This window comes from Neovison vison, chromosome 6, assembly GCF_020171115.1.
Source record: "Neovison vison isolate M4711 chromosome 6, ASM_NN_V1, whole genome shotgun sequence".
In the NCBI taxonomy this organism is placed as follows: Eukaryota; Metazoa; Chordata; class Mammalia; order Carnivora; family Mustelidae; genus Neogale; species Neogale vison.
In genome coordinates, this window is record NC_058096.1 from 192638099 (window position 1) to 192652645 (window position 14547).

Genomic DNA, 14547 nt, shown 5'->3' on the forward strand with positions numbered 1-14547 from the left:
TCTAGGGTTATCTTATAATTCTTTAAGAATCTGTTCTGCAATTTTCCAGTGAATCACTCCCCCCCCCTTTTCTTTTTAATAATCTCACTCCAGTACAGATGGCATAGCTCTGGTTCACACCACGAAGATGCCAAAGGCATAAGACAAAAATACCACAAATAGCTACGCCTGTTTTTTAAACCAGGAAGTAATTCATGGTTAAATACAGACTATACAGGTTTAGCTGAAAATAAGTCTACCCACTGGAGAATCAGGTTTTCTCTGTGTAAGGTAATTCATACTAAATAAATCGAGAGCTGTTGAAGAACGCCACTATCTGAAACAAGTGAATTATTTAGTAACTTTTATCTACTTAACTACCTTATGATGGTAGCTTAGTATTGTCAATTAAACTTGCAATTTAAAATGACATGAGGCTTAACTTAAAATGTATGGGATCCAACATTTACTTATCACAATATGGAAGCTAAAGGAATATTTTTAAAAATTTAAACTAGAATCAATGATTATAAGCGTCACACAAATGGTTTATTTTTAAAGGTCATTTTATAACAGTCCTGAGGCTCTCTGGGAAGCTGAGATGACTTATTTCCCAGAAGGCCATTAGTTCAACAGTGCTTTACGTGGTACTTAAGAACCTACTCTACAGACAAAATTCCAGTTGCCCAACTAGACCACACCAAGGCCACAACAAAGTTAGGATGGCTAACTGGATAGTGGTTTTTAAGTGCTTCCCCCCCCCCAAGGAAAGTTGTGTGTTAGGGAGGGAAAATTAAAATAACTTAAGTTTATTAATTTTCTAAATTTGGCATCTGAGAGGTTCCCTCCCCACCCCGTCTTCTAATTTAGTTCCTCTCTCCTCTGTGATCCCCAAACACTGTCTGAGGATCCTTCCAAGCACCAGCACTTGTCAGCCAGGACTGTAAAAATCGGTTTCCAGTTCTGCCACCTCCCCTTGGATGGCGAGGCTTCCTGTCTGGGTCATCTCTGTCCCTCTGAGGCACAGCACAGAGCAGACCTTCAATTAACATTTTCAACTATCGGTACAGGTTTTCTCATGAGGAGGAGTGACTGCCAATCACTCCAATGGTTCTCAACCTTCGCCACACCCTGGTGTAACATAATGGGCTTTAAAAATGCTGATTCCCAGCCCCCGAGATTCTGATTTCACTGGTTTGGGGTGTGGTCTGGGCATCCAGACTTTGATAAGCACCCCTGTGAGATTCCACTGTGCGGTCAAGGTTGAGAGCCTTCCTCCTACTAGGCTAATGCTCCAGAACCATTCGACACGGCTGAGTAGGCTAGCATTTGTGGCGCACTGAGAGCGCTGCCTGGCTACGGCACTCTGCGTCAGGGTCTAGTAAGTGCGGCTCACAGTTACTACCTGCAGTGCTTTCCAGACATTCATCAACGGCAAACTATTTTCATCGTTCTCATAAAGCCACATAAGATACTCTTTTTTACTGGACATTTTTATTTAAATGATCACCTCTCCTGTTCTGTCCTCCTCCTCAGCCAGCATTAACCGGTCTCTCTCAGGGGGGCATCACTGGTACTTTGGACAGGAGAATTCTTGTATAGGATATCAGGATGACTAGAAGTCCTGCCCCCTATCCCTAATCACCAGCAGTGCCCCTCTGCTGGGGGCAACCTGAAACTACCTTCCAATCCATTTTTACATCACCCAGTATGAAGCACAGAACCACCTTCGACTGAGAGTTATTTCTCCAAACGAGACTATCTACGAAACAGGTTTTGATAAGCTTGTTATATATATTTTCTGATATATCTTAAAATAAATATTAAAATATTCCTCCAAGTTCATCCACAGCAAGCTTGTACACTTCTGGTGGAAGCGCACTAAAGGAATAATACCATGTTTCTGCTAGGAAGAGGGAGCAAAACCCCAACTACAACTTTTACTTTAACGAAGCGCACTCTCTTTTTACTATTCTCTGGGGATTAGAATTCTCAGCATGTGTCTTAGAGTAAATGTGATACATTTTCTCTTGATAACCAAATGAGGTAAATAACATTCTCAATCTAATTCAATAGTTATGCTTATTTGGAGAAAGCAAATTTATTCTAAAGTCACTGATACACTAAGGAATGAATGGAGCATAATGAAATATTGCACTTGCTTTTGCAAGATTTCATCTGCAAAAAGCACTACGTCAATGCAGAAAATTACACCTGGCTGAACGGAGCCACGTGGGCGTACACAAAACACACCCCTCTTCTCAAACGTCTACCATCCACCCCAGGCTGCCTTGGATGTGAGGAGCCACACCCACCCACAACCGGTGCTACAACTTTCCCTCAATTTCAGAAAACCTGCCGTCCACTACTTCCCAAGAGCTCGCAAGCTGCAACCCTTCCAAAACCTACTTTCAGAAGCAAGTATCAGGTTGTTTTCTTGTATTTACCTACTCTCAACCGTTTAATCGATGTAAAACTGTGCTACCATTTTTGTTAGGCTCCTATTCTTTTTTGGGTTCCTATCCTTTTTATCAGCAGTAAAGTTTTGAGTGTTGTACCCATAACCCCATTTTCCCAATTCGCCTCATGTGGATTGCATTACACAATTTTGCACAGCACAGTAATTTCTTAGGAATGCATGCTGTGTGACAGCAGAACTGACTGTAACTTCAAGCTTCTCCTTCTAATTCTCTATTCCCATCATAGTCCATTGCTGCCATTTTCTTCAGCTAACGCTTCTTTTCTAGTCTATTAACTCTGATATGGGATTTTGCACTAGAAAAATCAAGCATCAAAGTTTCCTAACATTAGAAGTCAGCTGATGTATCGACAACACTTCAAAAAAATTGTATTTTCTACTTCAATAATAAAGGCTATTTAGAAGCTAAGAATGGCAATCTATCATGTGAATTTCTTTCATTTACTTAAAACTTGAAACCAACTTGTGTGATGTGTGCGTGAGTATGCGTGTAACAGATTCTGGCTGAAAAGGGCCAGCTCAAATCCTTGTCATGCTGCTGAATTAAGCTGTTCCTTCACATCATGGTCTGGTAACTTATTCTCTGGAAAGGGCGGTATCTGGCTTACCCTCTGCAAGAAGCAAAGAGGAAAAAACAAATTTAATTACAGCTGAGTTGGACTCTCCTCATCCTTTCACTATGGGCCTTTATTTTTCTTAAGATTTTAAACTGGACTTTAAAAAAAAAAGTGTTTGTTCCTAGATCAAAAGAGAAATGGGCGAGTTACGGGTAGGGTTAGGGACCTTATATTAAGTGGGCAAACTGGTGGCCAGATGCTAAGCATAACTGCGGTGTGGTTTGGTGAGGAGTCCAAGTTGAGGTTTCAAAGCACTCCTCTCCCCAGGGTCTGGCACCAGCTCAGACAAAGCACACTCTCTTGTCCCTGAATGAGGAGGGCACTTTGAATGGCTTCAGCAGAAGGGAGAGATAATCAGGGAGACCAACAGATAGACAAATACAGATACAGGGAAACACAGAACAGAGACCCAGTGGCATCGGGGGTTTGGGTTCGACAGGGGAGATAGACAGATGTGGAGAAAGAGGTACAGGTAAAGAAGAAGGAAGGAGGGAGAGAGAAAGAGACCACATGCAAGGAAACAAAGAGAAGAGGCACTGGGATTTTCTCCCCCTGTGGCTTGAACGTGTGTGACCACTGAACGCAATAGCAGGATACTGGGAAGGATAAGGCAGAGGACAGCTCTCTTTAAGTCTTCCAAAATGCAAAGCAACCAAGAATACTAAGCTTGCAATCTGGGATTCATGCTGAGGTTTAAAAATATATGTAAGTACATGTTGACACCCAGGTACAAACCAAATAGGAGTTCAAAGCAAATAATTAGATCTTTTAAAGTCATAAATAAATACTGCTTTGGAAATAACTAAAAATAATTTATATGTACAAGCGTCAAAGTTAGGACACAAACCTTAAAAAGCTGTCAAAGCAAACTGTAACTTCAAACCATTCACAGTGGAAAAAAAAATTTACAAGGGTGTATATCAAATTTTAAGCAGTTTTCCCTGAATTAGTGTCTATTTTTTTGAAAATTTTTATATATTGTTTTCTTTTTCTACAACTGCTACAGTTTACTTGATTATACTTATAAAAAATCGGGGCATTTCATGTGGTGCTCTAGCCTCAGTCTCACACACGCCAGATTACATCAAGGCGTATTATTGTTTATGAGCAAAGAGTCCATCTGTCCCATTCTCAGGGGTCATCATATAAGAGCAGGAAACACCTAAGAGCTACTAGACCACTTTACAGTCTTATTTTTGCTCAGGGCTCTTTTATTAATGTTTTATAACTCAACCAACCGAATGATAAGAAGTCTCACCTTCAGCGACGTCAACAATAGCAGCCATTGTTTACTGGGCAGAAACCACGTGTCAGGCACTATGCTGCTTAATTTACAGAGGTTATCTCATTCAGTCCTGACCATCTTTGTACAAAGCAGATACTGTTATGATCCCCACTTCCAGATAAGGAAGCCAAGGCTTTAAAGGACTCATGACGGTTGCCCAACATCACCCAGCTAGTTAAGAGGCAGAGTTGGGATACAATCCCAAGCAGGTTGACTCTAGCATCCAGGCTGGACCACACCATAACCCACCTTTCCTGACGTGGCGTTATTAGCAAGCCATAATTCATGGTCCGAAGGCAGGCAGAAGAGAGGGGCGAAGGTGAGGGTTGGGACATATAATAGTGGGAAGCCCATCTTCCCAGGTGCTCAGGAAAAACAGGCTAACTGCCAGCACAAAAGGCTGCAAAGGCTAAACACAAGGTCAAGACTGAATTTCGGTGAATTCAGGATAAGGATCCAGAATCCGTTTAAATGAAATCCAGGTATTTTGGATTTTACCTTTCCATTATGCAAGCTGCTATCCTAAAGATTAGCTGTGCCCATCAGCCTGTGCAGCTTTCTCTTTTGCTCAGGGTAATTTTAAAGCATCAGAGATAGTCTGAAGAGTGAATTCTGGTACAAAGTATCAGGGAGAGCTGTCTTTCTGGCTGAAAAGAAACATTTCACAAAGTTCCCAAATGACTCTGTTTTACTATAAGAACCATCAGGAGGGGCAGCAAATACCTGTTCTATAGGATTAAGCTGGCCCCCTCTGGACCAATACAACGCATGCTTCTTGTCACTCTCTGGTCTCTGGAGGTCATGGTGGCCTTTCCAGCTGAGGCTCAGGGCTGTTGGGCACAGTCTTGATGTGGGCTAAGTAACTAACCAGCCTGAAGAGAATCCAAATTAAAATAAAAAACGCTTTTTTATAGATCCCCCGAAAGGGCAAGAACTTCGAAATCAAGAGACAGATGGGTTCAAAGCCTCTGCCACTTACCATATAGGTAACGCTAGACAATAACCTGATTCTACCTACCTTGTTAACCTCTTCATCTGTTGTGCCTACCCTGCAGGGCTATTGGGGATTAAACGACGGAGAGTTATAGAGCCTGCAGACAGGGATGATCATGGACCGGCACCGGGAAGTCAGCGGGCACCAAAGCAAATGACACCTGTCAATTCAGCTAATGCCAGTTACAGACTTCTGTGAGAAAGGTGTGCTGATTACCGAAGCAGGCAGAAATCACTTAGTCCTAAACCTAACCCACTTTAAGTTACCTTCTCCAGTGTGGGACAGGGGTAGGCTACATATCTAGTACATATGTCAGTCCAGGAAGAGATTAAGCTCTTCTCCTAAAAGCTCAGAGGAACAACTTTTAAAATTTACTTAAAAATGAGTAAATTTACACTAACCAAAAAGAACGCTCACTCAAGCTGAAGTTATTTTATCAATAAAAGGTTGGCTCATTTTTGACAGAAATGAGTCACTCAGGAAGAACTGCAAGGGAATGGAATGGAGTAAAGTGAAGATCAAGTCTCAAATTCAGCTTTATAGATCCAAAGGTGGAAATTTTAGGCCGATTATTGAAGAAAGGATTCCAAAAACTCATAAATTTTTCTCTAAATGAAACTGACACTTTTGGATAGATTTGGTCAGATAAGGTCACAAAGACTGTGTACTCTGTACAGAAAGAGCTTGTGAAAAAATACCAATCCACACTTCAAGCACGGTATGGTTCCATGGGGTCTCTGACAGCCCCATCCCATTAATACTCTACAACTCTCCCTTTTAAAGCAAGGATATTTTAATAATCAAGCTTGTACGTGGCTATAAAATATTAAATGCACAAGTATGACCATTTAGTCAGGCATAGCAAGTAATAACTGCACAGAGCAAAAGGTGCAGTTTGGAAACTTCCAGTCATTCATTAAGCAGGCCCATTACAAAATTTATTAAGTTTTTTATTTTAACATCCAGGTGGGAAAATAACCCTAATGTGCTTATCATCCAGCTCCCAATTAACCCAAACTGTCATACTTCACTTTCAGACAGCCAAAGACAACTCATGAGGTGTCACATCAATCAGCATCAAGGAACTATAAATCAAGACTACATAATGTAAACATTTTTCAACTCTCAGAGCATCTTCCTTACACATCTCCTTTGCTCCACATCAGGGTTTTCTCTAGACTTTTGTCATTCAAAGCTGAATCCCATTCTGGATCTTTCATCATTTCTACACATTATCTAGATTATTGTTTATTTACTCTATTTTTCAAATTTCAGCGGCTGACCAGGCATATGTTATTTTAGCGTTATCCTAAGCATTGTCAGTAAAACCAGGGCTTTGTGTCTGACACAGCAGTTATCTATTTTTTTCTTAGTAAGTATTAAAAAAAATACTTGGCATACTATCTAACTTCACAGCGTGGACATGAAATCATTGCATGTGAACATGAAGCTTTTAATGTCTTCTCACTACTTTCATGATCAACTTTTCCTCTGTAAGTTTTCTTCTTCTTGTCTAACTGCACCCTCATGTGTCTGACCAGCAAACACGGCCTTACCCCACTTCCTGTCCTCACAGTCTCTTTAATTCTCAATCTGCTTTTTCTTTGATCTGACTTCTTTAGGATCTCCAGACACTCAATTAGACTACTCCAGAGAGAGCCGGGTGTAGTCCAATGCTAAAAAGAAAACAAGTCAATCCGTGAGACTATCCCTGGAATATTCAACTCTCAGGTTGGGGAATCCAGAGCTGACCTCTGAGAGGCTGTGCCTCCTCAAAGGATGATCGGCCAACACTGGAGCTGGGAGGCAGCCTCCAGAAAGCATGCTTAGGTGGGTTACAAATGGCACTGAAAAACAGGGAGGAAGAAAAAGTCTTTACCACAAAGCACTCAGCATCATTTCCACTAGAGAGATTTAATTGAAAAGGATGATTTCAACACTGGCTGCCCTAACAAATTAGTCTCCAACTGCGACTTTTGCCAAACACGTTTCTCCTCCCTCTAATGCAGAGGTGCTTTTAAATTAAAACATAAGGGGAAAGTGCAGAAAAGAGTCATTTACAGCACTTGGGCCACTTGAAACAACTTTTCACCAAAGGTCTATAATCAAATTATCAAGCTCTTCAAGTCAGTGCTTTATGACAGAAATAAAAGGCCCACTAAAGTACTCGGGCATTTCCCCGTCTCCGGGCAGGGTGCACACTTGCAGCACCCCCCATTCATGCTAGCTGCATGAAAGAGAACAGATCACAAAGGGCAGATTACAAGGGAGAACGACTCCGACTCCAGTGGGGGAAGGGACAGGCGTGAATGGATTGTAAATAATGTTGCTAAGAAGGGAGCAGAAATATGGCAACTTCAAATAATCCTCTTGCCAGGAATTCTTCCCATGGGGAGGGACTGTTCTTTCTGTACTTTGCTTTCAAGCGTGTGAGAAATATGAAAACCTTAACTGAGTGTCTGGGGGTACTCCTCCCCTGCCATCCCAACTAGTAGCTCTTTGCAAACATTGTTTAAATGTTTGAATTTTAAAATTCAAGTACTTTATTAGAGGGGATGAAATGAGAGAGAGAAAGAGGAGGCAATGAATGATTAGCACAGGAGATCACCTTGGTTGTGAGTATAACATCGTTTCTTCATAATCACTGTCATAAAACAGCTGGTTTTAAGGAACAGTGAATGGTCCGAATGACCAGTTCACTTCTTGACGGGGGCCCTTCCTATGCTTCTGTGACTGTGTTCAAGATGCAGACTCGGTGCTGAAGGTTATCATCATTATCTCACACAGGCATGCACAGATGTTTTCGGTGAAAGTACCTTTGGGGGAAAAGGCTGCGGCTGCCTTGAGCAAAATACAGCCACCAAACTCTACTTCTGCTGCCACCATTTCTGACTACAGGCTATCACGCCACAAACGACATGCTGACTGACACTTCTACGATGCTAACAGTCATAAGGACTTCTCTCTGCTGTACTCAAGGAGCACAGTGTTACCCAAAAGATGCTGGCAGAGTACAGCAAGCCATCACCCTGCCTGAACAAACATGATCTCCCCAAGAGATGCACAGCACTGCCCCCAGATCCAGTCCTCCCTCTCCCTCCCTCTCTCTGTTATCAGTGACTTGAAAAATCTGCATTCCTCAGGTATCAACACGTGAGAAGAAAAAAGAGCCAAAATCAAAAATCAACCAGTCTCCAGCTACGTCTGATTTAATCCTTCACTGGTTAGGGAACAAGGAATCCTACAGCTCAGTGATTTATCATTCCAAGTTTAGTCTTCCAATTTGTTACATACCACATGCAGTTCAATCATCAACATACTCAGTCCTTACCCAAACTTCTCTGTAGTCCTATGTTGGGCCTACATCCCAAATGAAAGATACAAGGCTATCATCAAAATGTAAAAAGGGGGTGGGATGCCTGGGTGGCTCACTTGGTTGAGCAGCTGCCTTCGGCTCAGGTCATGATCCCAGTGTCCTGGAATCGAGTCCCACATTGGGCTCCTTGCTCGGCAGGGAGCCTGCTTCTCCCTGCCTGCCATTCTGTCTGCCTGTGCTCGCTCGCTCTCCCTCTCTCTCTCTCTGAAGATAAATAAAATCTTTAAATAAATAAATAAATAAATAAAATCTTTAAAAAAAAAAAAAAGTAAAAAGGGAATTAAAAAAAAAAAGTATGCCTTTGCCACTCCAATCCAAATTTTAGACACACACACACACACACACACACACAGGAAGAGACAGAATTAAAGGAACCTGGTAAAACTTTAAAAATTCAAGTTCTCTTTTTCATTGTTTTTGTTTGTTTTTTAAAAATGAAAACTGCTGTGCAGGAATGCCCACAGGGAACACTGTCTATCCAGGCTAAAAAGGAGTAGCAAGTCCAAAGTGCAATGGAATGACAGCACCATCTGCCACCAAGAGCTATACTGAGTCTAAGTCACATCCTTATTGCTATTTCCCACTAATTTTGTATCCTTTTAATTTCACTTTATTCTGGATGGGGAAGGGAAGCAAACAGTGAACAGGGGAATGACAAAAAACTCAAACTCAGAGCACAGCCCCCAAAGCCTTCTTCATTAAGCACTCTGTTAATAAGGAATGGGTGATTCATTACTTAAAATGCCAATGTTTTCAATGGATCTGTAGCACACATTTTTTCTTTTGAAAAGAGAAACAATATCTGCCCCACCTTCAGGATGGAGCTAACAACTAATGAACATCAAAAGTGATATTCAAAAACGAAACCACGAACAGCAAAAGTGAAACTGCCTGACAAGAGACAGTTTAAAAAAATAATAATAAATTTTAGGGAATTAATAGGAATTTGATTAAAGGTTTAAAATCTGTCTATATTTACAGCCCTTCAAACTGGTAGTTAAATTTCAACCTCAATTAAAATCACCCGGTCAAGCTCATTACTGCAAGAAGTCATGAAATGTGAATCCAGGGAAAAGTCAAGCACTCCACTGTCACCTCGCCCCCTGCTCAGCCAGGGAAGCACGACACGGGGCAACTTTGAGAACAGACTCCCAACACAGCCAGAATCAGCTGAACTGCACTGGCTACCTTGATAACACAACTGAAAAAAATCGTTCTTTCTGGCAGTCAGTATGTAATTAAAATTTTATACACTCAATTTAAGTTACTGAATGACTTTCCAGGGCTACTGTTTATATTTTGAAGTTGTTCTTCCTCTTGACAGTGTTCTGTTTGAAACTTTGCTGTGGATTTGAAGTATCTGACAAAACAGCTTTCAAACACATTCTACAGGAAACACTATGAACTGCCTGTCACAAAACCTCACTTACCGCAAGTGAGATAAAAAACAAACAGTTAAAGCGTGTCACAGCGTTCCTCCATTTTTAGAGAGCGGCGTAACTAATGCTTTCCCTGTTTTGAGATACGGGAACTGTTTGGTGCAAACCTCAGCATTTTGTTGGAGTTAATAACAAGCCAGACTCCTGTCTGTGTTTGAACTTTGTCCAGACCACTCAAATGACATTTCAGAATGGCTCCCGTGAACGGCCTGCAGCAGCTAATCCCCCTTGTTGCGATCACCCACTCAGCTCCACTAGCTCTGCAGAGCTCTCTCCCTCCACCACTCCAGCAACGTACAGCTCAGGGCCTGCTGGCAGGGGAGGCCAAACGCCAGGAGGAAAGAGGCCTGCACGAACTCTTTTCCATGTAACGTTAGCAAAGACCTAACCCACCTCCCTCACGCTCATCCACAACTGGGCCCCAAGCCAAGCCCAGCCTCTGGAAACTGCCTCAGAAAACTTACCCAGTGGAGCTTTCAGCCCTCGTGTGGAGGAAGGGCTGTTCTGGAGAGGCTTCTTGTCACCTTCCATTCACAGAATCTGGTTGTGCTTCATTGCACGCTTGCTACTGCAAGCTTGCATCATGACTTGGGTCTGCCCACCAACTCCAAATATGCTCCATGTTTGGTCTTATGTAACATTTGCTACTACTGTAAAAAGCACTTGAATTACAAAGGTCCTGGCAGATCAACAGAAAACAAGGGGTGGAGTCTAATTTCATCTAATATGGTCATACAAGGCGTCCTGGCTGGTGTAAATCAATCCTTCTATTTGAAAGGCAATTGGCCAAAACTGTGCAAGATGGAACTTACGAATTTAACCTGCTAAACTGTGAATTTTCTCACACACTCATTTTTCTGAATACCTTGAAATGCATGCCGCTGCTACCAGGTACATTAGAAAACTTAGATGATTCTTTATGCAGCCTACATTTTAAGCCTCCATAGACCTAGAAGTTTTAAAGTTAATACATCTCTATAAAAATCAGCAGCCTCTCTCAACATTTTAGTTCCCCATGATCTATACTTAAAATAATTAAAAGTTGTCATACTGAAGCTTACTTTTCCTTCCTAAATCTAGTAATAAAAATCTTAACCAATTTTCTGTGCATTTTTGTAAAATACATCTAATTTCAGAAGAATATACATCTTATTGTCTGGAGTTTGGTGTTCAATCATTACATGACTGACTAACACACTTTTTATACCTTTAATCCAAAAACTTCTCTCCCCGGTGGCTCTTTATAAATTATAAACACTGTCTTCCTGGTCTGTTTCCCTATCTCAGACCTATTATACTCCCCACAAAGCTACCCCCCTTTCCTCAATCCCCAAATCTTACTGTCAAATACACATGGAAAAAAATGGCCAACCAGATCGGAGTTTTATGATGATAAAGGCTGCATACATAAATAGACTCGGATGCCTGATAGTTGAGAATGAACACTTTTAAATGTCAAAAGGAGGGGAGAAATTCCTCTACAGAATCCCATCACCCCATAGAGAATATCTGGCAAGAAGTCATGAATTACATGTGTGGAAAAGATTTGGCCTGGAAGGGGTGGGAGTCATGAGGCGTAGGAAATGGTTTCTATTAGACCAGACACAAATTCTAAATTTACTCTAAAACAAAAGAACAGTAGCCACACTGCTTTATTTTCACGGCAAGCATGCAGATCCTAACCAAGGCAGCAATATTAAGATCCAGAGGGTTTTCTGAAACCTACTTTCTTCCCCCGAGACTTCTTATAGTCACGTTCAAACAATGCAAAACTATGGTGGTCCTTAAAAGATGCCAAAACACCACGTAAGGGGCATCAGCAGGTCTCAGAAGCCCAGGATGAGAAAAATCTTCCAAAAGCTTAGCAAAAATAAGAAGTTTAGGTTAAATTGCCAGAGGTCTTCTTACGCTAGAAGAAAAAATTCCATTGCTATCCTACCTGATTGCAACAGGTCTTAGCATTGTTCCCTATACCCACCCACCCTCCCTAAGGGGCAGCTGAGGAGTCTCCTTGATGTCATCGTCCACAGGGCACAACTGAGATAAGAGGCCCTTTCTCAGACTAAGCCTCAGTTCCACATCACTGCACCTGTCAGGCCAGACCCCAGAGTCCTCGCTGTTCTCCCAGCACAAATGCTTGCCTTTCTAATGTTCCCTTTTGTAAACGGAGGTAGGGCAAAGGGGGAAAAAATCCTTACAAACCCCAACTGATCCATGAGGTCTGAGAACCAAATCTTATCTGTAATTTTGATGAAAACCAGGGTGAATTTCAGCAAACATTCTTAATTGCTACAAATACACATCTATATTTAATTTCACAAATAGATGACCCTTGAACAATGTGGGGGTTAGGGGAGCTGACCTCCCATACCCCACAGTTAAAAATACATCTAACTTTTGACTCCCCCAAAATTTAACTATGAAAAGCCTCCTATACTGATGGGAAGCCTTACTGTTAACATAAAGCTAACACCTATTCTCTATGTCATACATATTACATACTGTAACAGGAAAAGAAAATGTTATTAAGAAAATTATAAGGAGGGGCACCTGGGTGGCTCAGTGGGTTAAAGCCTCTGTCTTCGGCTCGGTCCAGGGTCCAGGGTCCGGGAGCGAGTCCCACATTGGGCTCTCTGCTCAGCAGGGAGCCTGCTTCCTCCTCTCTCTCTGCCTGCCTCTCTGCCTACTTATAATCTCTGTCAAATAAATAAATAAAATCTTTTAAAAAAAAGAAAATACATTTACAGTACTATACTATATTTACTGAAAAAAACATGGATAAATGGATAAAATCTGCACAACTCAAATCCATGTTGTTCAAGGTCAAGGGTTAATTGCAAACAAGACAGAAACAATTCAAACTTATTTTTTTTTAAAAGATTTTATTTATTTATTTGACAGAGAGAGATCACAAGCAGGCAGAGAGAGAGAGGAGGAAGCAGGCTCCCTGCCGAGCAGAGAGCCCGACATGAGCCTCGATCCCAGGACCCTGAGATCACGACTTGAGCCGAAGGCAGCGGCCTAACCCACTGAGCCTGTAAGATCTATATCCAAAAAGGGATGAATGATAGGGTAAGCCAGGAAAATATAATTTTGTACAATAAAAGTATATATAAATATACAAAAAATGGGCATAAAGCTTTAGATCAAATTTTTAAACACACACACATTCTCCTCTCTGAATGCCCCAAGTAAAATGTTAAAGCAAATACTTAAATACCTCTTTGTTCTGCTTGGACAGCATTCTTACTCTATTTTCTACAAACCAGCTCCCGATAGCCTACCCAAATAAAGTTTATTTTGATACTAAATTTCCCAATGATGGCTCATATTTAAGCATCTAGGTCTGAGGACATGGTCACATTTCATTCTTCCTATGGAAAAAAAATTCAAAGACTACAGCCTAAAAAACGACTGCAGACTAAAATATAATTTTAACAGAGAAACACCCATGCCTCACAGACCAAAAATTCTAGGTATCGCCTGTGTTGTGGATGGTTTGTGTTCATCAATTTTATGTTGATGCACAAAGGGAGTCCTGAACTGACAAAATTCTTCTGTGAATGGGCCTGCTCCCAGCAAATGAGCACACCAGCAGGAGCCAGGAAGGGCAGCGCCTCGAGGCTTCGGCTGAGGGGCAACCGGCCCTCAGTCTCCTCACTTGCAGTCGTGTGGCCTCAGCCAAGAGCCTCGCATCCCGCTGGGTCTGTGTCCTAGGAAGTGCTAGGATGGCTTCTCCCGTGGGGCTGCGGTGAGGAGGAAGGAGGTCATGCCCGTCATGCAGAGCCCGGCACCGCTTCTGTGCTCCATACAGGTTAGCTCATAGGAGCGGAACCAAGGAGAAATTAGACGGCAGGCATCATTGCAAAGGGAGAGGGAAGAGGAAGAAGAGGTTCCTGCTACCAAAATAAGGGACGTCCCCAACACAGCTTGGCATTTCCTAAGTCAAATCTCAGAGAGGCGGGCAGGTGTCATGTGGTGTTCAGTAGCCCCCAGCAGGCTGCAGGCAGTGGGGAAAGGCTGTGTTGCGGTCACTGGTGGTAGTCCGTTCTCCAGCTTACAGGAGTGCAAGTCTCCAGTGACTCCACTTCATTGTCTCAGCAGGCCGGGCAAGTTATAATTGGCCTTAATTGGCACTTACAGGAGCTTTAACATTCCTCACCTGCTGCCAAGGAACACTTGAAAGGGGGAGAAAGTATTTTCAAACTTGGAAATACCAAACGATTCATTCAGCTGTGGGCCTGGAAGCCTGCTATCCAGAATCAGAATAGCTTCACCAAGAAAGGGTGCGACGTTATTATCCAGGGCTCATTAGGTACTCATGCCGGATTAGGAGAGGTAGAAGATGAAGCTGGAATGGGGGTAATTCACCTTGGGG

General features: G+C 42.1%; 1 protein-coding gene across 3 annotated transcripts in view; it reads right to left on the reverse strand.

Moving 5' to 3' along the window:
* The window catches only part of ATXN7 (ataxin 7), a 137559-nt gene that overhangs the window by 22546 nt on the left and 100466 nt on the right, over positions 1–14547 (reverse strand). The window contains exon 1 of one of the 3 annotated variants that reach the window (XM_044253238.1): positions 10634–10776. The exons of the other annotated variants lie outside the window; for them this stretch is intronic. Coding sequence (XP_044109173.1) covers positions 10634–10700 — 67 coding nt within the window. The 5' untranslated portion in view covers positions 10701–10776. Of the gene's footprint in view, positions 1–10633; positions 10777–14547 lie in introns of those variants that run through there. 3 annotated transcript variants of the gene reach the window in all.